Raw genomic sequence first — 27,715 nt, forward strand, 5'->3', positions numbered from 1 at the left:
CAACTTAATTTATCATCATGTCATATGTTATGGTATCATTTCGGTATCATGGTGTTAAGCACGGGTGAGCTAGTGGCCTCTAGTGGTCAAACGCAGCACTGTCTGTCCCGCTGGGCCGGAATGCAGCTTGACTGCGCACACTGTAGTAGGAAGTTCCCCTCCAAAACTTTTAGGAAACAATCCTGTTCGACCAGCCAGCCGACCCCAAAGCGCTTATATCATGGTAAGTCCGAAACCGGTCCACCTTTTAATGACAACTCCTATCGATGTCTCGTTGCATTATTATTCATGCTTTCACTGAATGACTAATTAATTTGAATTGGATAAAACCAATGTTTGTATTTTGACGCCAGTCTAGGAGGGATTTAGGCAGCAAGGTGAAAACACTACGAAACGTTTTCTTTGACAAGTTACGGCTTGTCCTGATAATATCAATAGGGTAATAGACCTGTTTGAAAGAGACCGGCTTTAGTCATGTGTTACTTTGATACAAGTATACTTGTGCGTCACATTTTGGATCGGTTCGGATGGATTCAAGGGCCGTGTCTCAACACGTAGTGTGCTGCCTATTTAGACAGCAGTTTTCGGCACTTGTGCTTGGTAATAATTATATTGTATTTTTATGTATGGGTCAATGACATGGAACTGGGTTTAAGTTATTCAACAACAAAAAAAGCCTTATACATTATATAATTAAAACAAAATTGTAACTGAAAAAAGCAAATTAATAAAAAAAATTTTTTAATTAGTCAATTTAATTAATTTATTGTTTATATAAACAGTGAACATATTTCATTTAATAATATTATTTGAAAAAACTTTAGTCCACTAAATCAATATCATTGTGACCATGGTTTAAATGTTTCAAAAGTAATATCAGACATTCTCGCTTATCATTGACCCATATAAACCCAATGTAACTAAATGATTATCATCATAAATTAATATACCATGGTATTTAGATGTTGCACAAATGTCCTAGAACACAATGATATTAACATGCAAAATGAAACAAACACCTGGTTTTAGACCACAATCATTTATATGGTGTAGGGCCTCCATTTGTGGCCAAACAACATCAGTTTGTCTTGGGAATGACTGATAGAAGTCCTTTACAGTGGCCGGATGGATTTTAAGCCATTCCTCTTCCAGAACAGAGGTCAGGTCACTGTGATGCTGGTGGAGGAAAATTGTTTTTTTGACTCGCTCCTCCAAAACACCTCAAAGTGGCTCAAAAGTATTTAGATCTGTTGACTGTACAGGCCATGGGAGATGTTCAACTTCACTTTCATGTTCATCAAACCATTCTGTCACAAGTCTTGCTGTGTGTATTGGTGCATTATCATGCTGATGCACGGCACTCCCTTCAGGGTACAATGTTTGAACCATTAGGTGCACATGGTCCTCCAGAATGGTTCGGTAAGCACAGTAGGGAATGCCATGATATTGCAGCCCAAACCATCACTGATCCACTGGGCAGCAACAGTCCGGGTGTTAAACCTCTTTAGGGCTTCTCCACACCGTAACTCCCACGGATGTGGGAAAGACAGTGAAGGTGGACTCATCAGAGAACAGTATGTTCCACCATTGAAACCAACATTTGGCATTAGCACAAGTGAGCAAAGGTTTGGCTATAGCAGCCCAACCATGAATATTGACTCTGAAGAGCTCCAGACAAACAGGAGAATCGAGGTTCACATTTACAGTTTTTCTCAGTCGCTTTGGTGCATTTCTCACATCACTATTTACATTTGCACAACAGTTAATGCAGTTCTCAAAACAATTAGTACAAACTGCAAAACCTAGTTGATAACCTGCAAAAGCGTGTCACTTGCTCAAAATGGACAGCTCATTCCTCAAAAGCAAGTATTCATGTCAATGAAAGTGTCAGTGTCATCAAGATGAAAAGTCCTGACACCATTGTTTATGAACAAGATAGTCAAATGGCTTTGTCATGTTTTCATTGTGACAGTTTACTCTGTAAATGTTTTCCAATGCAAACAAGTCAGATCTTGGTGACACTACCTGAACATGCTTAAGACAGCACTATATACTATTTGCACAGCCATTTGAAAAATACAGTAAAGTTACACATTACTGTATTTAGTGAGGTAACAGTGAGTACAAGAAACTGAATATGTATGTTTCACATTTTTACTGCATATGCTCTTTGCAATTCTAATTTGTTCACAGCATTGTGCAAAATAAAAAATACACCCTTATTTACAACAAACATAAACTCCCTTTGGGTAGAGCTGTGCACAACTGGAAACAATATTGCAGTACATATTGGAACTGAACATACAACATACATAGTACGGTAATCATTCATGCACATCCAGACGTTCCTCTCTGTCTGGCCACATAATTTCATCTACATCACAGCGAATATCATCTCTTGCAATGCAGCGAGGAAAGTATCTCCTCGAGTGGCGAATCCACCCTCTGCAGGACTCTGCTGTGATGTCATCACATGCTGCATCCATGGCCGCTAGCAGGGCCATTTGGGTATGTGGATGCCGGTCATATACCTTCCACCTCCAGGAAGAGAAAAACTCCTCTTTTGGATTTAGGAATGGTGAGTATAGGGAGGGAGATATTCCACCAGCATCCTATCATGTGCTGCAAACCACTGTCTGACAACATCTGAGTGGTGAAAACGCACATTATCCAAAACAACAATGCTTCACACACCCCTTCTCATCAGTGAAAGCTGAGATTCACCTGAGAGAAATTGTTCAATTTAGGAGACATTTTCAGGAAGAAAAAGAATTTTTAAAATGTGTAAAATTTGCTTGACAGATTTTGACAACTAGTTCATTTTTGTATGTAATGACTCAAGCAATTAAATGAGGACTATTAGTTTTATATGGAATGACTATTCAGCATTCACAAGTATAGTTAATTTTGACTGACATGACGTAAGCAAATGATAATGTTATAAAACAGCAGAGAGTTGTATGAAAGCAATTGATGCATGTCCAAAAGCATTTGCAATTTGTTGGAAGGAATGAGAAACTGCTACTATGATGTGCACAAATGACTTAATGTTGTGGAGGTTGAACTAACTGTTGTGCAAATAGTGATGTGAGAAATGCATCAAAGCGACTGAGGAAAAACTGTAATTCTACAGTGAGTTGGGCAGCTGTGGTTTTATGTTTTCTGGATACAATCTGGGTTAGTACCAGGACATCCCTTTCAGACAGCTTCCCCTTGCGTCCACAGTTACTCCTGTTGGATGTGGTTTTGAGACACAGCCATTGTCTTCTCACATGGATCATGTTGCTTGTGTATGCATGAGATGTGCAAACTGAGATGAAGTATACGGTGTCCAGTTAGAAAACGCCGGCTTTCTACACACACTAACACATACATGAATATCAGAAGCATGGCACGGGATGTTCAGTGTGCACTTCAGAGGGCAAAACACAAAATATCATCTTTGGAGAATGAGTTGTCTATAAAGTGAGTATTCTGGCATCTTAGTCATTAACCAGTTACATTGATGTGCATAGTGAGACATAATGCAAATATCTGTGATGTGGCAGAAACGTATTGCTCCTGGGGTCTAGATTTTAATTTAGTACATATATTTATTGTGCATTTAGCAAGGTGTCTGTAGTGTATGGAACGATGTTAGTTAACAGAAATTGGATGCCACACTTTGTTAAGGTCAGCTGATAGCCACAGTCTTGTTTCCTTTACATCAGAAACATTTTTAAAATGTAGGTTTGTCTCATAGACGGTTGAAAGACAGTGTTTTATTTCTTTGTGTGTATGTTTTCGGCAGATGATTCTGTGATGCTTAGGTGGTTGTAAGACTTCCAAAAACAGTGGTACAGAAAAGTACTTCAGACAATTTGAACTGTGAATATAAAATCTCAAAAAAGTGGAGTCTGCAAACAGATGATGCTAGAGCTTTCTTCCCTTCACATTCACACAGGCTTCCTAGCAGACTGATCCACGGGTGTAGTTTACATTTACTGTGTGCTTGTGCTTGTGATTTCTTTAAGGCAAGACACCACAGGTGAACTGGGTAAAATTTGTTGTAACTAATAAACAGTATATCACCATACTTTCCCCAATTGATTAATCACAGTACATTAAGACACTTGCTTTGTATTACAAGTGTTCGGAAATGTTGTTTAAATATGCAAATGTGGCATTATTACAGAAATCTGAACATTGTATAAAGCCAGGTTCAAAGTTTCAGTTTCTTGACATAGGCCTACACATGGACAAAAGTATTAGGACACACCTCTTAATTATTGAATCCAGGTGTTTCAATCTGCACCTACCCCTGTAGTATGCATTTACAAACATTTGTGGAAAATAATGGGTTGTTCTGAAGAGCTCAGTGTATTCAAGCATGGTATTGTGATAGGATGCCAACTTTGCAATTAGTCAGTTCGTGAAATCTCATCTCTGCTAGATATTGCACTGTCAACTTTAAGTGGTATTATTGGAAAGAGGAAACGTTTAGGAACAGCAGCAGCCATGAAGCGGAAGACTACATATAGTCAGAGCGGGGTTACCGAGTGCTGAGGCGCATGGTGCGTAAAAGTTGTCAACGCTCTGCTGATTCCATAGCTGAAGAGTTTCAATCTTTCTCTTGCATTAATCAGCACAAAAATGTGCGGCGGGAGCTTCATGGTTTTCATGGCCGAGCAGCTGCATGCAAGCTTCACATCACCAAGTACAATGGCAAGCGGATGGATTGGTGTAAAGCATTATTGTCTGAGTCCATTTTGCAAACCTATTAATGTTGTTTTTCCTGAGACCTGAAGACTTTGTAAAAGTATTCACTATTCCCTACATTAGTGCACTAATATACTTCACTTGAGGGAATGAATGAAAACATGTGAGCGAATTCAGACTCTGAGTGCAGCGGAAGGGCTGCCACTTTTGCATAGTTTGTGCTTGCTGTTTAATAATTATTTGAAACTTAGCTAACTGGCAGCTCCAGTAGCAAGATTAAAAGATTTATCTTGAACTCTGTCAAACCCTAATTAAACAAATTAATAATCAATTAATCAAATTAAAAATTATTTATACCTGTATGATATTACACTGTAGCCGCATTGGACCGGTGGATTGAAAATATGGATGGATGGATGATTCAGCTGCGGGTGCCATCTTCTCGTCAGGCACAGGAATTCACAGTGGATTATCTTACGATCCTCTCCTTCCCCCCAGTCTAGGGTTGGTATAGAGAGTAACATATCAAAATTAAACCAAACCGTAAACGGAAAACGGAAAGGATTCCCTTCTGCCCTCTGCCCAAGAAATGTAAAGCAACTACTTGTTGCAGCAAACAAACTTAGTTTATTCTTAATTATACAAAGAAAATGGAGGCAGTGTCTTCAGGAGAGGGCCTGGCCAAAACAGCAAACAACAGAGTTACTAACTACTAATGAGGGGAACTAAATTACATACAAAAGATAAGAAATCAACAACCAAGGCTTCCCTCTACTCCCTAACTAAACGAAAAAACAGGGATAAACATTTAGTATTTCAAAAGAAAATGGCACCATCTCCCCACAGCTTTAAAAAACGGTAACAATAGTCAAAAGAAATATTGCTATTGAAAATACTACCATGCTGTTTAATCACCAGAGCACACGTAACCACAAAGCGTGCACACCAATTGTAATTCAATAGGACAACACACAAGTTTTCATACTCAACTGCTTTTGCAACACACAAGGTGTGTCAGGTGTAGGGTAGAAGTGACCATAGATATCATATAAAGGCTAGATGTCTCGTACGCGCTGCTGGCCAATGGAGGTCGACGTCCGCACACGGCGGCCATCTTACCACAGTGTGCTCGCTCACTCGTAACATGGTGCATGTACTTTTAAATAACCATAACTTGCTAAATTTTCTACCGATTTTCAAACGGTTTGGTTTGTTATAAACGTCAGAGATGTAGCTATGATACTGCATACATATGAATAATTATAACATACATGTTCAAGCATTTACAATTTGTAAGAATCCAAACCGTTTGTAAATCCGTCAAGATTTCAGCGAGATAAGAAGATTTGTGTGTGTGCTGATCACTCACCTTAATTCACAGCTTCCCTGTGTTAAGATGGCCGCCGGTGATGCCGGAAGTGACTCCGCCTTAAGACATCTAGCCTTTATATGATATCTATGGAAGTGACGCTCCCTGAAGCAGTGCTATTTCTGCCCTCTTAGGGCCTTTTTACACCTGGTCACCTCATTCGTTTTCTCTGATCAAAATCCGATCACTTAAACCACTTGAGATGCATTCCAGACAAAACTGGACAAGTGTAAATGCATCTGGTTGTTGAAACCACATATGTCAATTTTACTTCTTCCAAAATGCTAAAAAATAAACGTGTGAGTCTGTGAGAGCATGTGATAGGTTATGTGACATGTTATACATATGTTATATGACAGCCCTACTGCAACACTCATTGTCATGCATGAGTAGCTGAGTATCTCTTCTTCAGCAAGCCAATGTGCAAACTACCGCAAAGGACGTAGGACGTAACACCCCCACCAGCAAGAATACAAACTTGGGTTTGTTTGTAGTAAAATACTTTCACTCTTACCATTTACATTAGGAAAGAAAGGTACAAGGGACAAATAGAGAACACCATCTCTTTATACTCTAGAGAGCATCCACCATAACATTTTCAGTGCCCTTCGTGTGTCGAATGTCCAGATTATATTCCTGGACAGCAAGCGACCACCTTAAAGGCCCCCTGAAATCTAAAATTTAGTTTTTGCTTTAGTATGAATATGTTAGACTTAAGGTTATGAATAAGCTGGTGTGTTCCAAAATAACATATTCTATGTTCTATCACTTCTGTGTAGTCTATTTCCTGGTTTTGTGACAGAGCCCTGACACTCCTGTTTTGTCTTGTCTGTGTGCCTTGTTTCATGTGCCTTCTTGTCATTTTTGTCTTGTACTGTGTAGCACGCAGCTTGTGTTTTACACTGGCTGTGTGCTTTCATGTTGTCATGTTTTGTGTGAACACGTGGCTTTTGAGTGTTCTCATTAGCTGCATGTTCATGTCTTGTTTTGTGTGAGCACATGGCTTGTGATTTGTTTTACTGGCCATGTACTTGTGTTTTTGTCATGTTTGGTGTGAGCACATGGCTTGCCATGTGTTTCCTTGTACCATGTGCTCTTCTGTCGATTGTCTAGCCCCTCCCATCTTATAATAATAATAATAATAATACATTTTATTTGTGGGCGCCTTTCATAGCACTCAAGGACACCTTACAGATTAAAACAGTTAAAATACATTTCAAGGAGGCAATACAATAAAAAACAAAAGAATACACAATGTAAAGAATAAGAAAAAAAACAGCAGTTAAACATGAAGCCGGTTGAAGGTGAAGTTATGTGGGGTAAGCTTTTTGAAATAAGTGGGTTTTGAGCGAAGTTTTAAAAGAGGATAGGGATTCAGTCATACGGATGAATAAAGGGAGAGAGTTCCAAAGGTGAGGAGTAGAATAGCTAAAGGTTCTGAAACCCATAGTGGACATGCGGGCAAAAGGAATAGAAAGTAGTGAGGCAGAAGATGATCGGAGAGTTCGGGAAGGGTTGTAAGGCTGAAGTAGTTCAGAGAGATAAGGAGGTGCAAGATGATGAAGAGCTTTGAAAGTAAGGAGAAGAATTTTATAATCTATACGATATTTGACAGGGAGCCAGTACAGTTGTTTTAGAAGTGGAGTAATGTGTTCAGAGACAGGGGTTCTGGTGATAATACGGGCAGCAGAGTTTTGGACCAGTTGGAGTTTATGAATGGACTTATGAGATAGACCAGATAGAAGGGAGTTACAATAGTCAATACGGGAAGTGACAAGAGCGTGGATGAGAATAGCAGTGTTATGGTGTGTAAGTGAAGGACGGAGACGGTTGATAGTGCGTTAATGGAAATAAGCAGACCGGGTAAGATTATTAATGTGTTTTTCAAATGAAAGTGTACTATCAAGGATGACACCAAGACTCTTGACGTAGGGGGAGAAGGGGCCAGTGGAATTGTCAATGAGTAAAGCAAAGTTTGGACATTTTGCTAAGGTAGATTTGGAACCAACAAGGAGAATTTCACTGTTTAGTTTAAGGAAATTTTGAGTAAACCAAGTTTTAACTTCATCTAAGCAGTCAGTTAGAGAAGACGCAGGGCGCAAAGATGTAGGTTTGGTGGACAAGTAAAGCTGGGTGTCATCAGCGTAGCAGTGAAATTGAATATTATATTTCCTGAGAATAGAACCAAGGGGAAGTAAATAAATTATAAAAAGAAGGGGACCCAGGACTGATCCCTGAGGAACACCACTGGTGACTGGGGAGGATTGTGATCGAACATTTTTAAGTTCAAACTGAGTGCGGCCAGACAGGTATTATGTAAGCCAGTTCAGTGATGTGTTAGTAATGCCAATGGAGGCTAGACGGTCCAGAAGGATATTGTGCGAAATAGTGTCAAAGGCCGAAGTTAAATCAAGAAGGATGAGTATGGTAAGAAGACCTGAGTCAGCAGCCATTAGTAGGTCATTGGTGACCTTGATTAAGGCTGTTTCTGTACTGTGGAAAGGCCGAAAACCCGATTGAAACTGTTCATAGAGATTATTGTTGCTGAGATGATTATGGATCTGCATAGCAACAGTTTTTTCTATTTTTTTTTTGATAAATGGCAAGTTGGAGATTGGATCTTGTTACCTGATTGATTCATTTGCCCCACCTGTCCTCCCTCGTTACCTGCTTTGTTTGCTCTCCCTATTCATTCTCCCTGTGCTTGCAGTCCTGTGCTGGTTCGTCATCGTAACTTTACCCTGTTATGTTCATCCTGTGTGTCAAGTCAAGTCAAGTCAAGTCAGTGCTAGTTTTTGTTTGTATTTTGTTTTATTTTTATTATTAATAAAAGTCCTTGTTTCCTGCATTTGAGTCCTCGCTACTTCCACCTACCTAAAACCTGACACTTACAGTCTCTCATTTCCGCTAAAATGGATCATGGATTTTTGTGACATCACCGCGGACTTCAGCTTCTCATCACATCTTCTGTCCAATCAAATGCTCTCTTGAACCTAAAGCATCCTGCCCCCTATGCTATAAATAACACCTGACCAAAGCGACTGTTGACACGTTACGGAGCAATATGGGTTGGAGATGTGAGTTCGGTTGCTCAAACCGCTTGAGTTTTATTCCGTTTTCCAACTGTATGTTGGTTAAGAATGAAATGTCTAGAATTTATTCACACCTCTACAATTGAATCCAACGTGCTTTTAAGTACGTCTTGCTATCTGTAAGGTAAACTAAACACTATTGGTTATTTGAAAAGGGGGAGGAGCCATTCAATATGTTGTGGCTTAGCTTCCTGTTTCAGTGGAAATTACATCAACGCATGTACTCGTTCCCGAGTACACATCAAAATGTTGAAGAGCAAACAACAGAGCCAGAGCTTCCTTTTCAATTACACTATAGCTCTGCTGGGTCTTGGAGAACTTTTTAGAAAAGTAGGAAACAGGATGTTCAGTATGGTACTCATCCTCCTTAAATTTCATACCACACCAGCTCCCTTACCACTTGCATCCACTTGTAGTCTGAAAGGCATTTTAAAGTTTGAAGCAGAGAGAGGTCTTTGGCAGCATGAAATACAAGTTGACAGTCATTGGTCCATTAAAAACCTTCTATTTGTATGGTCTGTAAGAGGAGAAATAGGGCAGATGAATTGGGACAGTAATCTTGTTAATACCCACTCATACCTAGGAAATGTTTGTTACATGATGGTACAAGGAAGTATGGTGGAAATTTTTGCCTCAACAGGTTTAACCACTACCTGACCTACCTGCTTACCTGAGTACATAACAATTCCTTCTGCAAACTCACATTTGGCAAGGTTTAGTGTCAAGGAAGCAGAACTTAGGCGTTTGAAAAACATTTCAAGGGTCTTTACGTGATCTTTTATCTGAATATTCCACAGTATCATCCAGATAGACTTCACAGTTTGGCACATCCAACAGTTTCTGATGCATCATATGCTGAAATATAGCAGGCACGTTTCACATTCCAAAAGCTAGGACCTTATACTGTAGGACGCTAGTTGGGGTGACAAACGCAGACATTTCAGAGGCACGTTAGGTAAGGGGCACCTGCCAAAACCCCTTTGGCAAAACTGATTTTGTTACATAGTTTGCTAAACCAACTCTACCTACGCAGTCCTACATTCTGCGTAGGTAGAGTTGGAATTCTACCAGTGATGTAATGTAGTGTACGCTACGCTTATTGTCCGGACACACACACAAAAAAGGCACCCACCATTTTAAAAAAAGCAGTGTACACACACAGATTATAGCCTATATAAGTATATATTTACTCCACAAACTAACTCTAAAAACATTGAAAACTGAGAGATTGTACCTCTCAACCTTTACGCCAAGAAGAAAATCCAATGCGACTTTGAGGGGACCAAACATGATTATGTATTTCTGCTCCGCTAGTGACATTGGGGATCAACCATGGCAAACGGTAATACTTTTTCATATACTGTTTATTTTCTTTGTGTAACAGTTCTATCTAATAATGCAGTATATTTGACAGGACTGTTAAACAGACTGTAAACTAATGAAGTCTGAGAATGGGAGCGCTGTATGCTCAGGTTCTGCCGTTATCAGCGGCATCAAAAAAAATGGCAGCAGCGCCGTCAAAATAAAAGTCACAACAACACGTCACTTTAGAGTTTCTACTTGCGTTGCGAATGCAACCAGGAAAATGGACCTAGGAGAACATTTAGTTCTCGGAGAACCACCCTGGTGACTATAGTTCCTATAACTAAGTTCCTATAACTACCCGGTGTGAAATTGTTGACTTTCTAATAATCATTGCAAATGATCGGGGTTTTTGGACAAGCAAACAGGGGAGCTCCAAGGACATTAGCTGGGCACAGCCAGTCCATTGTGCAGCATATACTCAATCTCGGTCTACATTATCACATGCTTCTGTGGATTCATTCTGTAAAAAAAAGAAATAAAAAAAAGTGAAAGTGAAAGTGACATATATGGCCAAGTGTGGTAACCCATATATGCAGTGTACACTTGGTGGCTTAACCAAGCGTTTCTAGAGACTGCTTAAAAACCTTAGAAGTTAAGTTTGACCCACATTTACTCATCTGAATTGCTTTTGGCAATCCAAAAGTAGTGCAGAATTTGAGCAGTTCTTTTACCACAACCTTAGCTTTAAAATGTGCGTAATGGAACAGCCTCGTGGAAACAAATCTCAGTGCACATGTTGGTCAAAATATATTGTTGTCCTTATTTAGCCTTGGGCAACTGTCCAACACAGTCAACAGTTAAGTGCTCAAACTTGTCATTTACAACTGAAATTAGGGCAGAGTGGTGCAGGCAGGATTTTCCGATTGGGTTTACTCGCCAATTGACATGTATGACACGATTTACAAGATCTGGACCCCACTGACTGAAAAAGTACTTCGTAATGTGGTGGTAGTTTTTTGTTTGTTTTTTTGTTATACCTACATTTCCAGATAATGCATTTTCATGGGCAAGTTTTGCTAGCAGGTAAGACTATCTGCTGCACTTCCTGCCATCCTAACTCTTCTTGTTGGGGTTAGGATGGGGGAACTCTCACAGTGCATTATGGGTATTCTCTAGCCGTTGAGCGTACATCGTTTGAACACTCGTTTTCGCAGTGCATTGTGGGATTGAATGAGTGCACTCGATAACATCCACTATGGTTTCGGACTTTTCAAACTTTCCGAAATCTGTATTATGTCTCATGCAATCGCTCAAACAATGTTTCAAATGCAGAAACAGGTAAACAAAATAGCTTGTAAACAATGTCATATAATGTTACATTTACTTCAGAAAAGTTATTCAATGTCCATAAACTTGATAGTTGGCTAGAAAAATGACCTATAGAGAGGAGCATTTTGCTAAATATGTACTATTTTGTATATTCATTGTATTTTTACTTTTACTTTACTACACCTGTTCTTCAATATTTAATGTGTTTGAATAAATCCATCATGTTATTATGACAACTACCATTTATTTTAAAAAATAGTTAAAAGGTTATAAAATAAAATATAAAATTATTATTATAAAAATTTCCTAATGTGCAATTTAAAGTAACCTATAAAAATACGCTAATTTTAACCTTTAATATTATAGTAACTGGGGATACATACTCCAATTAATCGAAATCAGAATCTGATCAAATCGCAAGCTTGTGAATTGAAATTGAATCAAATCGTGAAATTTGTGTCAATTTCCAGCCCTAACTTTTACATATATAAATGTATTTAATACCCCTTGCCTACATTATACACAAGACCTATAAATAAAAGGAAATCCTAGGAACTCTAATCTGTGGTGTTTTGATTGGTTTATTAGTCATTGGATTTGTTTTGTTTGAACATTGGGCTGTTTTCGTCACACAGTCCTGTTTTGTCAGGGCCTTCATGTATTTTTGCCCATTTCCAGCTCATCTGCATAAATAATTGCATGCTAAGATGCGCTTTTGAAACCATACCATCATATTTTTTGATCATATAGGGTTACTGTAGTCATCATCACACAGTAACCCTGTGCTTTGGAGAAATATGGAACTTCAGAGGAACCCATTCATGAATGTATAGCTGCTACTTTGATGTTTTTTGCAGAAAGTAAAATAATTGTTGGGCTGGTCATACACACACACACACACACACACACACACACACACACACACACACACACACACACACACACACACACACACACACACAAACACACAAACACACAGCTTTTGGTATGTAATCCCTTAGCTCATAAGGACATTGCAGAAAAGATTAGTCTAACCCACACTGAGAACTAGTAAACATATGACCAGAACTAAAACAGTGAGCTCAAGTACTTGAATTGAAGTACTTGAACAGCAATGAGTTATTGATACATGTCCTCTGTTCGTTTTAAGGGAGAGCTGTTCAGAGAGTGAGGAGGAGCTGCATCAGCTGTCATGGATTCACAAACAAGAACTGAAGGATTCACTGTTTGATATGTACAGAGGTGAGTATGAAGAGAAAGCTGTCCTTTGTATATCTTTTTGCTTTTTGTTGTGGTTGAATCTTAGTGATGGACTGAATTTGAGAATATAATAGGACAATATCCTTATTTGTTATCGATAAGATACCTTTCAAAATGTGAGACCAATATATTCATACCACTGGAGGACAGTGCATTCTTAAATCTGCGCACTAGAGGGCATCCTTATCATATCAGATGGCTTTGAACTTTGTCTTCATTTCTTAGTGCTGTGGTTTTTCTTCATTATATTAGGCTTAAATATTGCAATAAGTATTCATTGTCTTTTTTTCTGAAAACAGCCAAGTATCAAAGGGCCCAAAGCAATATACATATATTTGGATTGTCAACTTTAAAAAGAAATGTAACACAAAAATATTAAGAAATGTTTCTTGAGCAGCAAATCAACATATTAGAATGATTTCTGAAGGATCATGTGACACTGAAGACTGGAATAAAGGAATCACAGGAATAAATAACATTTTAAAATACCTTAACTACACCCCCCTTTTTGAGCATAGATGGGGAAATGCACTATCCAAACTTTAAGGGACAGTTCTCCCAAAAATGTAAATTCTGTCATCATTTACTCACCCTCAAGTTGCTTCAAACATGTATGAATTTCTTTCTTCTGCTGAACACTAAAAAAGATATTATAAGATATTCATATCATAATCAGGGTAACCAAACAGTTGATGGGCCCCACTGACTTCCATAGTATGAAAAATAATACTAAGGAAGTCAATGGGGCCCATAAACTGTAGAAAGAAGAAAGAAACTCATACAGGTTTGGAACAACTTGAGGCTGAGTAAATTATTACATAATTTTCATTTTGGGCTGAACTGTCCCTTTAAAGCTGCACTTAAATGGTTGTAATTTAAGATTGCCTTGGAATATGGACCTACTGTCACTTTTTTTTTTAAGACACTCAGCAGATTATTGAAAGTGTAAAAAAGTTATAGAAGTTTAAATGTATTATAAAGCAAATGTACTGTACTAAAGAAAATATTTTATACAAAGTATATATTTTACAAAATAATTTTTACTCTTAAACGCTATAAAATCAAAGCCATATGTCTTTCCATGTTGTGTTCCAAATTTGAAGTTGATATCACAAAAACTGAAGTTCCTCTGAGATTTTGTTTAGGCGATGCACCAAAAATAGCCACCGGGTGTCACCCACATTCCAGTGAATTTCTTTGATGCGTTCTCCTGTCACAAATTAATACATTTCTATCAAAATATCACTTCTACCACAAAACAGTCACCATACGTGGAACCTTGAGTCTCAGACTTTTCCAACGATAGGTTTTTTGTCAAGATTAGAATAAGTTTTGATTATAAAATAGTGCAGTAAATGTTGTAATATGAAGCATGACACCACCCAATGGGGGGAGGAGCCGCTAAAAGGAATTTAAGTACCGTTTCCATGGTAAGACAATGTCCGATTTCAAAATAGTTTTCACAGAATGAGTACTGATGGTGTCAGCTTTTGAATGACACCTAATTTATGATGATTAATAAAATATGTGATGGGACAAAGAGGCAATTAAAAAAGAACGTTAAGCAGCTTGCTAGAAGGGCACTGACAGTTAAGGGGTTAAAATAGACAACAGTTGTTTAAAATTGTAATAATATTTCAGAATATTACTGTTTTACTATATTTTTGATCAAACAAATGCAGCCTTGGTGAGACTTCTTTCAAAAAACCTTTAAAAATCTTACTAACCCCAAACTTTTGAACGGCAGAGAATACTTGGATGGGAATTTTATACGTTGCATGTATAATTGATTTGTTGTGTAGTGATATTGCTTCCTCTTTATGCTTTGCATTGGCCCTGTCTAGTCACTATTTGTATGGTCTAATCTGTGCATATATGGTGTAGAGCTTCGCCGATCCTCATATGAGCATCAGTCACTCACTCTCAAACACTGTAAAGGCTGCCGATGAGGTTCGATCCTTCATGGCATGACCTCTGCGTGGCTTGTTTGTTTTTTTGGAGTTAATGCCAGGCTAGCTGTTTCTCTGATGTGCTGACACATCCTGCAGAAGAAGAGCCCAACCCAAAGCGTTACATCCTAGTGATGGGTGGAGGCCAAGACCTGGAACAGGATCTACTTAGCATGTATCCTGATATCACAGACACCAAACGTGTGCCTGTGGGTATATGGCTGCATGCCTGATTTTATGGGTTTGTGTGTTTTTGGTGCTCAGACATTATGTCTGCCACTCACAGATACAAGCATATATTTTACGATCATTGATATGATCTGTCAGGGTTTTTTTTGTGTGAAGCTTCACCTGTGTTGAAGCCATTTGCTTCCTTTTTAGTGTTAGATAAGCATGAAGCATTGAACACACCCAATTTATTGTTTTTCAGCTAGCTTAAATGTTTGTTTATTTTAAGGTTATGATCCTTTACAACTGAGAAAGTGTGTTCAGTCACTGGAGATTCAAGTGGCAGTTAGTCGGCATCAACATGACAATGTGCATTCTCCTCCAAAACAAGAAGCACATTGCTGATTTAATTCCATTTAGTTAAGTGTTTATGACAGTTAAAGGGATAGTTCACTTTGAAATAAAATTTTGGTATGTTTTAGCTTACCTCAAGGGCATCCAAGATGTAGGTGTCTTTTTTTCCGCAGTAGTTTCAATTTTGATATTTTGTCGCCTTGGCTACGGTTTCGTTCCAATGAACTGCAGTAGCCAAGGCTACTTCTATTGTATATATCTATACCCGCCCGCGCTCTCAGATCACTTGGACGTGGCTGTGTACAAGAGATAAAAACGATATAAATACTGTTCGTTTTCTCACACAAACCGCTCGTTTCGTGTCTTAGGCCATCAATGTGTACTTACGATGGGGAATTGTTTAATTTGGACGACGGGGAATTGTTTTAATTTGGACTCTGTGCATGCTCTTTGAGATAATGACCATAGACCTGCATTATATGACTGACAGACAAGAACGGTTTGACCTAAAAATATAAAAATTGAAACTACTGCGGAAAAACAGACACCTACATCTTGGATGCCCTTGAGGTAAGCTAAAACATACCAACATTTTATTTCAAAGTGAACTATCCCTTTAAGTGTTTTTCAATCATGAATATGAACATAAGGATTGATAAGCATTATCAGCACTGGGTCAAATTAAATCAGCTAAGGGGTAGTTAAATGTAACAAATCATGTAAAACAAAATGTATCCTCTTTTATTGGAAAATCTAACATTTTATCAAACTTTGATAATTGCTTTAATCTTTTAAACTGAGAAGGTAGTTATCTAACTACATTTTATAAAAATCACCTGTCAAGCATCAGCAAATGAGAGTCAAATTGGACGACTACAGGGACTCATCTCAAGATCAGTCATTTAACAGTTCATCTACTGCCAACATTTTTTTTTAAAGATCAGTCGAGAGTAGAACATAATATTCAAATCAGGAATGTCTGAATCAGAATGCGTAGTTTGTGCATAAAAAAATGTCCGTCAAAAAAACCAACACATGCTAAATGATGTTCATTAATCCGGCAAAGTTTTTCAATACATTTTCAGTTTATTCTCTTTAGCATGCAGTGTGAAGTATTTCACTCATTTCCCAGATCATTCCGATTCAATTTCAGCGAGTGAGGAACAAATTTATACTCGCGTGCGTAATGTATTATGCATGTTATCGTCTCTAATAGACAGCATGTTGAAGCTGCTCAGGCCGCCATTTTCTTCCTCTTCTTGGAAAGCGATCATCCGGTAGTGTGGTTTGCGTAAATCCTACCATGTATATATTGTGCATGTTATTTTTTGACAGACATCATTGTTGTGATATTCAAATGATGTGCATTTGAAAACAGATGGATTGTAAGGATATAATTTTGTATTCAGTGAAGTGATTGATGTCCATGAATGTATCCATGTTTTGAGTTCTAATATTCCAACCAACAGCCAGCCTAAGCTTTTGACGGATGTGATACCATGCGTGAGGGGTGAATTATGTTTGTGAATTACGTGCTGTAGATGTTCATAATGCTTTTTGCATAGTTCATTATATTTATTTTATGGAATCAAGTTTATTTTGTGGCTTAATTAAATGTTACTCAGAGACTGACATGTTTGGTTTGTCAAATATGTTCAGATGATGCAAATTCATTGACGTCAAGTTTTTTTGTTTTGTTTTTTTTACCAGGAAAGGAGTGGTTTTGATATACAAAGTTATTTTTATTGTCTCTTATAACAAAAAATATTTTATTTAAACCCATGAAAATGCAGATCCTGTTGTAAATAATAGCAAAAAAACCCCACTTTTTAAAACTGTTGTTCCATGATTACCCCTTAGAAGATTTTAACTCATAAACGAAATTTTTTAAATATCGGGACATGCAGTGCAGTTAGTTCTTTTGTTTATTTTTGCTCTGCCAATGAAAGTATGTCGTGAATCATAAAATTTTTATTATTTTTAGTGATCAGTGACAATTGGAGTGGGACAAATAGGGGAAGAAGGTGATGTTTGACTAAATAAACCACTTGTCATTCAAACTAGAAAACCAGAACTGTTTTATAACTCATTAAATAAACATTAATATTGGTTTGTAAAAGTGATATTTCTTTAGAAGGACTATCATATGCAGGCATATACTTTTTCATTCTTGCAGCTCATATAACATATCTTTAAGTTATAATTAATCTAATTTCATTAGATCTGGTGTTTTGAACAGACCTCAAATGCTTTACATTAATTTCACTTTTTTAATCCAAGTTTGAAAGTGCCCAAATCATTATTTTTACATTAATTAGATATGTGAGATGATTATAATATGTGTATATATCTGGCTTTTTGAGACGTTTTGACATTTTTTATGGCCAATATCTATGAAAGCCTGGAAATTAACGAAAGTTTTAGTGCTGCTTTGTGTCAAATCCACAATCTACCAACAGCAGTGTCATTAGATGGATTATAAATACGCATATGAGTTGTTTTTTTGTGTGTAAAATAAGTGTACAAATGTCAGAAACTGTATACATCTCATGAAATAGTGAAATATAGCTATATAGCAAAATTTTATCAGTCTTAGATCTCCTTGCTGTTTAGATATCAATATCAGCCATTGAATGGTTGCTTCACTTTCTGATTGTTTTCATAGTGGCATGGGAACAGTAAAATAAGGTTGAATGCATCTTTGACCCCAAATTGCATTTCACGCCAATGAGACTGTGTTTCTCTTGTGTCTGTTACCCTGCTGATTTTGTTTGTCTGACGTAGTTTGGGATAAGCTGACTGCTGTAGGCTGGGTTGTGTTATTACAACTGAGATGGTGGATTGTTTTCTTGCATGGGTAAACTGTCCTTTTGCAGTCCAAATTCAAAGCACACACCAAGTCCATCATAACAAACACGCTAAGTTCCCTATGGAGTTGAATTGGCCTTCCTTACAAGAGCAGAAATAGGGCTACAGTCTCAACAAGCTTTGTTCTTAGCAGGTGGATCGACCTTTGACATAACCCGTCACGCCCCCTCCCTCCCCCTGCGCGAGCCGTCCGGGCAGGAAACATACTGTTTGGTCCCATCAGCTCGCCTCTGTTTACGCCGGTACAGTGTGGTCTTCTTCGGCTTTTCCGACAGCCACCCACCCTGATATCACGTCTCACTCCCTCTCCGCCGTGCTTGGCTTCACGGAGAGCAAGAGGCGCGTTGGCGACCCATTCGCGGCTTCCTTGTGGGTCCCATTGAAGTTCAAAATCCCTAGAATGGAGTGCCGTGTGGCCGAACAGGCTTGTCTGCTCCCTAAGTGGGTGGTCCACCAGTGACAGAGGGATTCCTCAGGGCTCTGTCCTCCTCTTTTGTGTTTCTGTGTTGGTTTAAGGAATAGACCTAGGATGGGCACTGCTTAACTGTGGAAGCCTGGTTACTGTGATCTGAAACCAAACAAACCTAGTAGAAAGGCCAACGCACTCACAAACATACAAAGACTCAAGCTATAAAACCCAACGAGAGGTTGGCATCTCTTGAAAGGTTCTCGAAATGAGGAATTTTTGTGGATGTTTGGGTCAATCTTATGAAAACATGTCAAGTCATATTTTACCTTAAAATCAAAAGATAAAATAAGAAATTATATTTTGCATGAAGATCATTAGAATCGTTTTTGCATTGTGACTTTGTTGTTTTTGTTGTTTCAATTAAGCAAGTTTTCTTTCCAAATTCTCTCTAATGTAATGGATGTTAACATTTTATTTATTTATTTATGTACTTTACTCATTCTTTCACATTTGTGATTCTAATTACTTTCTCATCTCAGTATAGTATAGTAAAAATAGCTGTAAGAATAATAATAATTATTATTATTATTATTTAATCAGCAAAAATTTGTATTAGTTATATGTCAATGTAAAAATACTTGACAATTTAAATATATAGTTTTAGTTTCATATTTTTTGTATTTGTATTTTTTATTTAGGAGAAAATATGCAAAATTATTAATGGTCATAAAAATTGGTGTCATTTTTTTAATACTGATGTTTTTTTTCTTATTTGATTTTATAAATAATGATTTTCTTAAATAATTTATTTTCTTTTTTTTTTACTTTGATTTTGGGGAGAAATATGATATCTCTCAAGTCTGTTCTCTACAGACTTTGAAAAATTCTTCCGTGTGTGTGTGCGTGTGTGTGTGTGTGTGTGTGTGTGTGTGTGTGTGTGTGTGTGTGTGTGTGTGTGTGTGTGTGTTTTCAATGATTTTGAACAAACTTGCATGTCAAAACACTATAAAAACCATTATAGAAACGGTTACAGTTTCTATAGAAATTAAATAGTTTTACCATGTAAGTTTTTACTGAATGTGAATCTTGTTTTGAAGATTGTCAGGCTTATTTGAACTAATCTGTGGTAATCAGTAAGTAAATATTTTGGCCTCTGATGTTTTTGTAATTATGAAATAATCTAATTCTGTTGGAGTTAGTATCACAGGGTCTCTGATGATCCATGAACTCTTAAGAACTGTACTGATTTCAGACTGACGCTCGAATGATGCTAACACTCCTGCCACCCAGTTGCGAGCAGGATTCCAGACGACCTAGTGATGGCCCATGAAGCAGAGAGGAAAACAAACAAGGCTTACTTTGCTGTGAACCACAGATGCTTGGGAACTGTTTGAACAGGGAGCAATTTAAACGGTCACTCCTGTGGACTGTGTTCAAACATCAAGTGGTAATGAGGACGGAGTGCCTGGTCCTGTTGCCCTGGCCTCCCCTCGGCTTTTCAACACATTCACGCGCTCAAAGGAGGCCGGCCGAACAATGACGGGCCACTTTCACAGACTGGCATTTTTACTGCTTTTTTACGCACTTGTATTTTGGGAATGTTTAGACAAACCTGCGACAACCAGAAACACTCAGTTGGAGTAGATGATTGGCACTTGAGTTGGAGAATTTATTAAGAGATTCTTTGGCCTGCCATTACAGGGATAGTTCGCCCAAAAATGAAAACTATGTCATCATTTACTCACCCTCAAGTTGTTACAAACCTGTATGAATTTCTTTCTTCTGCTGAACTCAGAAGAAGATATTTTGAAGAATGTGGGTAACCAAAGAGTCGACGGACCCCATTGGATGGATGGATGGATGGATGGATGGATGGATGGATGGATGGATGGATGGATGGATGGATGGATGGATGGATGGATGGATGAATGGATGAAGGGATGGATGGATGGATGGGAGAACTATCCCTTTAAAAGTCTTAAAGTCTACAAAAATGGCTTTGATCCCATATACGCTCACAGATTTCCGCCGGTCATTTACATAATTCTGTATTTCTTGCATGTTTATCTATTCATTATTTAATCAAATTTGATAATGTTTTTAGCTGCTAATTAGAGTATAGAGCTCTGACTAATTTTCCCTCAAGATCCGCACAGAAAAGGTCAAAAATACGGATTCCATGTGGGCCTAGCCGTGGGTCAGTGAAGCTAGTCCTCTTTGTGCTAAGTTCTTAATAACTTGTTCGTTCTTTAGAGAAGAGCATCATTTGCCTAGATTTGATCTGCGCACATGTACGTGAGCATGTATTGGAGAAGAGACAGTCATGTGATTCCTCTATTGTACATCAGCTGCTCTGTAAATATTTGCAGTGATGTACATCCCTGAACACACAATACCTCCCACAAGCCTCTCCGCATGTGTCCCACAGTAGCACCGACGTCGCCCAAGTGCCTGCAATATCCCAATATCACTCATTTATATGAACTTTGTTTGTTCCCCAATGTTCTCCAGTTAGAAAAGAACCCTGGAATGTCCTGGAGTGTTTTCTCACTTCAGTCTCCCGCTGTTTAAAGCCGGTTTGTTTGAAGGACAGGTCGAAACCGCGAGCATCACTCATCCTTAAGGGTGAAAAAAAGAGAAAGGCTCTGTTTGGATTTGACGCTTCTGCATTGCCAAAAGTTCAGCTTTGCAGTTCGTGTTGGAGAAAGGATTTCCTGAACAAAGGAAGATGTGTTTGTTGAGGATCCTCGCACCAGTAGCTATGTGTGTGTTTTAGCGCCGGGCGCTGAGGTGACATGCTCAGCAATCACGACGGATTTTGTAGCCCTTTCAATGTTGCTTTGAAAAAGCAGGGTTACATTTTTACTTAATATGAAAGTTTTTCCATTGATGGGCGTTTAGGGAAATGATGGGAATATGTGTGTTGTCATTAGAAGAATTGAAGAATCAGAGTAGTTTGCCTTTTTTTCTCATTCTCCTCCTTACAAAAATTACATTGGAAAGGTTTCCATCAAAACAACCAGTTACTACAGCAATTATTACTACTGTTTAACCGTCAATTAATATTGATGAATTGATCTCCTTCAAACAATCTAAGAAACTTTCTGAATATTTTTAAAGTGGCTAATAATAGCCAATATGGGCTTTTTAATGACCAATGACTAGTTACATATTGAAGGTTAACATCTCTGTTAGTATGTCTATCATCCAAGCGGATATGATTATCGGCCGATATGATAACATAAAAGAATCCAAATATTGTCCTATTTATCCATCTGATTGGTTTATCAGCTCATATTACTAAAATATTTTGGTGGATATATGGTTAACAAGGTAAATTGATTGTTAAAGAACTGAAATTCTGTGTCTCTGAAACCATTATGTCTTCAGCATCATTTTGAGTTGAAAGTTGATCAATATAAAAAAATATCACTAGTTAATAAAAAATTTGACCGTAAATGTAGATATGGGTGATATATATGTATAAATATTGCTGTGTATAATGTGCAAAACATGCCAAAAAAAGAAGATATAGTTATATATAGCACACAATAATTTCAAGTAGCTTCAACTAATTATTATTATTTAGATCCACAGATTTCCCTCTTCAAAGTGTAACTTGAATTGTTATTTTTTTAGTTGACCCAAACTTGACTCCAACTTTAAAAAATACATTTGCTCAACTAGTTTTATAGTTCATTCAATTAAACTGTTTTAATCAGGATTGTATTATTTGGAAATCATAACTTGAAGTTGCTGTTGAATTAGTTATTATATTAATTATTAATAATTTTATAACGAGGTTAACAACATTTTCAACTGTTGTTTATCAATCACACACACAAAAAAAAATACAAATGAAAACCCATTACACTTTATTTCATAATCTGCATTTATGCCTTTTCCATACAAACTATATTACATTTGATTTATTTAGCCATTATTCATAGCAATTCTATTGATTCTAAGGAAACAGTAACAAATGTACAATAACAAGCAGTCCCATCTGTCCATTTTTATTGGAGAATGGCTGTACGTAGAATGAAAATGAGTCGAAACTTGCGCAGCTTTCGGTAGAAACGACACGGAGTCGAGAAGGCGAAACACTTGGCCGGAATGTCTTTCATAAGACAGCTGACCTTGAGTTGACTCTTTCCCTGAGCCCCACCTCTCCTGTTTGGCGTCTCTTCGATGAGTAATAACAGTCTCACGGCTGGTGACGCCACCTTGCACTAGTTTCACAATCTTTCTTGCCACAATAAGGCTTTGTTTTCTACATGTTTCTGTGCCCGATTTAAAATGCTTTTAAACTCGTATGTGGAAAGGAATGCGGTTGAAGTATTTTGATCGGCACATGAGCAAGGGTGGTGACAAATGAAATGATTATTTTTATCATGACACTTGGAACGCCTCTGCAGGAAATACATCAGGAAAGTCAATATTTTTTATTTTAAAGCAGTATTGAGGGGAAAAATCAGACGTCAGTTAAAACGTGAATTGAGTTGCCTTTTCGTGCTCCAGAACCGTGAGTGTGTAACAGTGTTAGAAATATGAGAAATATGAGCCTTTGACTGCATTAAGCTCATCCTTAAATAACTCTGTTCTCCCTCCCAAATGTTAGCCAATGCAAATCTCAGCTTAGTCCATATTTACACAGCCAATTTTGAGGTTACATTCAGCAGATGAATTATCCAATCGCTGAAATATTCACTCTTGACATCGAATTGTAGAATTGAAATAAAATGTGCTGTTTGTCTAAGTGCTTACAAATACAGACCTTTTAAAATGATTTTTTGATGAATAACTGTGACAATCTTGATTTTATCAGCGAATCAAGCTGTCGAAAGCTCAAAAATTTCCTCCAGGTGGATTGAAACGAATCATTTTCTGCATAATGAAAGCATTGGGGTAAAACTAATGTTTAAGAAATATTGGTACAAATATCTAACCCTACACTGAGTTCAGTGTACCCCTAAACTTTTGGTTGTTTGAAATCTAGGAATTATATTAAGAGGTTATTGGTGGCAGTACAACAGAGAGCTTAATACAAAACCAGCATTCTGTGGTCTGAATGGGTGATTGAGGTTGGAGGTCAAAGGTCAGTTCATGAATGTAAAGCATTAAATACAATTTTCACCATTTCAAAATTTGATATGAATAATACAACTTTGATTTAATTTTATAGCTCATTCTTCTATGAACATGGTATATGAGCAATAAAACTGTATTCACTATTGCAATGCACAGAATTATAGGATGAAACATGCGTATATTTATTATGGGGTATAACGATACACTTAGCTCACGAGATGAAACGATACACGAGAACAAGACGAGATGAGATGATATTTGATTTTTTTTTAAAGAAATCTTCAATGACGGAATGGTATGACTGGTCTTTTATTCAGCTGAAAGTCACAAAATGCAAAACAGTGCAGGTGCATTTTGAAATATTATCATCTTGTAATGAATGTCACTTCAAGTTCTACTTTCTGAGTATGAATTATCATATGCAGTAAAAGACAGAACAATATAATCATGCAAGCACTGTAAAAGGTTTTGCCACAAACTCAACTCCGTCATGCTGATACATCGACAGCTTTTCACCTCGAAGAGACATCACGTTTTAATATCGTATTTTTTCCAGTATATCTTATGCAATGATTGCAGATAGTATTTGTGTGAAGCCTTCATGCCAAGCTGAATTATTTGTGGTGTGAATCATATCACTCATGTCATAATAACTGATAATTGACAGGATCAAACGCACAATACAGAGCATTCAGGGTTTATCCTATTGCACATCTTGGGGGGCATTTTGCCTGCTTTTATTCATTCAAAAGCAGTGCTGTTTAAAGGCAGTTTTGGGGTGGGGGAAGCATTTTCTTTATTCCTAGCATGGCTCACGCTTCTCTCGCACCCAAATTAGCTGGATATAGGGAAATTGAGGCACTCATCCTGGCAGATTTGGAGGGTCACTTTTTCCTCCCCCGTTAATGCAGGAGGATCAGTGAATCGCGGCCGAGGACGGATCCATCAGAGAGATCTGAGATGCTAGCGCTAGCTCATTCCCACAGGCTCAATTCAATTATCACTGCGTCTGCTCTGAGAATGAGCTTTACGTTGCTTCACAGATCCCACTCTCCCTGCTAGACGTCTCCATCATCTAAGAAACATAAGGCCTACCTGGAGAATTTTCAAGTAATGCGAGGAATTATGCTTTCATTTGAGAGACTGTGTAATTATAGACCTTCAATGAAGTGACATCGACGGTCCTGGAGGATTTTGATTTGATTTTGATTAGTTAATCTTTTAACCAACCACCTGGCAATAGAGTGTTCGGAGGGAATTTTTACAAAACTATTCTATACATATCTCCACTAAAATCTGGATGCCTTGAAAAAGTCTCACTCTTGACAGTGGTTGATTTAGAGCCCCAACTAAAATGTGTTGTTTTGTCGCTGAGGATGATGATGTGACTGAATACAAGTAACCTTTCCAAGTAGGACACAATCTTTTTGATTTATAGCTCATTTCGAGTGGGTTTGTTTGCTGAAGGTCCAACAAGCTCAGTCTAAACCCCCTCAGGTTTTATCTTTGATCAGGATTGGTTAATCATCTACTTGAGCCAATCAATATTTTTTAGTTAAGAGTTCCACAAGTTGAGAATTGTTTTCTCTTTTGGGATTTGAGCTAAATATAAAATCAGGGTACAAAGTTGGTTTTTGTCCAAAGTTTATTTGTGCCACAGATGTTGAATGGCCTAACTTTGCTCTCAGCATCCAGAAGGTGCATTTGAAGAATCATTAACTTTTATTTGTACTGTCTGAATTGTAAATATATAGTTATAGTTTCTATAATATCTCAGTCTAGATTCAAGGATTGACACCCTGCAAATGGATAAAAATGATTAATAAATATGAATAAACTAAGTTATTTTATTAATTTATTATGGATTATTTAGGTTTCATTATGCATAATGCATTAACTAACATTAACTAACAATGAACAATACATTTAATGCAGTATTTATTAATCCTTTTTAAAAATACAACTGTTCATTGTTAATTTATGTAAGCTCTGGTCCGTTAAATATCGGTGATATGAACAGATACATCTTTTGATTTTAATAATGTCTTAGTAAATGCAAAACTTAACGTTAACTAAGATTAATAAATGCTTTAGAAGTATTGTACATTGTTAGTTCATGTTAACTAATATCGTTAACCAATGTTAACAAATGGAACCTTATTGTAAAGTGTTACCATTTTTTTCCCATATACAGTGGGGTTTTGAGAAGTCTGAGACCACATTGAAAAGCATGCATTTGAAATCAAATTTTTAACAAAGAAACAGTGAAGACATGAAATAATTGTTGCATATAATGTGCAACTTGTGTGCAAAGACATTTCTTAAAATCAAATGCCAAATGTTTATGCTGATTTATGCTGACAATTATTTATAAAATTTTTTAAACTTTATTATTATTATTAAATGAAAGCTTTTTCAGTTGTGGCCTCAGACATTTGAATCCCATTTTATAGTTTGATTTCAACTTTTTCAACTTTTAAAAATGAAGTTGTGGTTTTGTCCCCATTCCCGTTCATTCAGTGAGTCAGAAATGTTTCTCACTAATCGGCATTAACAGTCGGGAAATAGAAAATAAACGCCAGCCCTTCAGTGAGATAGAATCAGCCTACAGTACAAGTAACTGATTGACAAAAACAGTTTCTATTGTTAATATCTGTCAGCAAGTCAATAAAATCTTTTGATCCAGGCAAAGTCAAGACCATTCAAAGCTTCACGACAGCCCGTGACAATCAAATTACACGGAGGGGTGCTGCCAGGTGCTTGTGCGCACCTCCCCATATAAAAGAGCCTGTTTATCCATATCAAATCAGTTCATGTCTGCCTTTTTCATGCTGTACAATTAAACCTGCTTTAAGACTCTCTCCACATTAATGTCCGTATCAAAATTCATAAAGAATCAGTAAGACGAGAATCCTGAGCTCGTAGATTCACGGGGATTTCGCATGAAGCCCGTTTAATCAGGATAACACTGTTATTAATATTCATAAAGTCAGCTGGAATACAAATGACAGCCTGAAAAATCTGGAAACTTTTTGCGGAGGAAATGCATTAAATGCAGCTTAAAAAATTAATGGAATTTAGTTTATATTAGAGGGAAACGCCAAACCCCCCTCATCGAGCGATTGAAATTGGGCTTAGACATTTCTTTTTGAAGAATTCCATCTTTGACAGACTTCAAAGGCATTTTCAATGAATGCGACGCATGAATGGTCATTTAAAAGGATTTAAAGACATTACACTGCAATAATTGTACATGAATAATAAGTAACCCACCGAGGCAATTAGCTTAAAGTCTACAAGACAGGAAAATGAAGATCACTGAGCGACAGCAAAGGACAAATTGAAATGAGAAAAGTTTGAAGGAAGGATAAAGTGGCTTTAAGTGGCAAATGCTGTTTTGTAAGATTTGAGCAGTCTTTTACATTTGATGCGTGCTTCTAACCTATTAATGTTTCTTTATTTACTCATGTTTTATCCCTGTGAAGGAATATTGATGAAATATTCAACGTTATCTGAAGGAAATCCTCTTTTGTATCTTTTTCACGTTTGACAGATGTGTTTTTAAACTTCTCTAATGGACACACAGTCATAGGCTTTCACATTTTCACCGTGTATTTGACACACACACACACACACACACACACACACACACACACACACACACACACACACACACACACACACACACACACACACACACACACACACACACACACACACACACACACACACACATACATACGTTGGGTATACAAACTCTATGGGGTCTTACCATAGACATGATTTTTATACTGTCCAAACTGTATATTCGATACTATCCCTC

General features: G+C 37.4%; 1 protein-coding gene and 1 long non-coding RNA gene across 4 annotated transcripts in view; both read left to right on the forward strand.

The window, feature by feature from the left end:
• Positions 1-101: 101 nt before the first annotated feature.
• mipol1 (mirror-image polydactyly 1) overlaps positions 102-27,715 on the forward strand; it is a 99,809-nt gene continuing 72,195 nt past the window's right edge. Inside the window, exons 1-2 of one of the 3 annotated variants that reach the window (XM_082142341.1) lie at positions 102-223; positions 12,944-13,035. In XM_082142341.1, coding sequence (XP_081998467.1) covers positions 13,026-13,035 — 10 coding nt within the window. In that variant the 5' untranslated portion in view covers positions 102-223; positions 12,944-13,025. The remainder of the gene's footprint in view (positions 224-12,943; positions 13,036-27,715) is intronic. The other 2 variants (XM_082142339.1, XM_082142340.1) reach the window with 2 other exon arrangements.
• LOC309478720 lies at positions 3,466-9,768 on the forward strand. The gene is made up of 2 exons (XR_014199075.1): positions 3,466-7,907; positions 8,104-9,768. It is a non-coding gene; the product is annotated as an uncharacterized lncRNA (long non-coding RNA).

This window comes from Leuciscus leuciscus, assembly GCF_965113295.1.
Source record: "Leuciscus leuciscus genome assembly, chromosome: 17".
Classification (NCBI taxonomy): domain Eukaryota; kingdom Metazoa; phylum Chordata; class Actinopteri; order Cypriniformes; family Leuciscidae; genus Leuciscus; species Leuciscus leuciscus.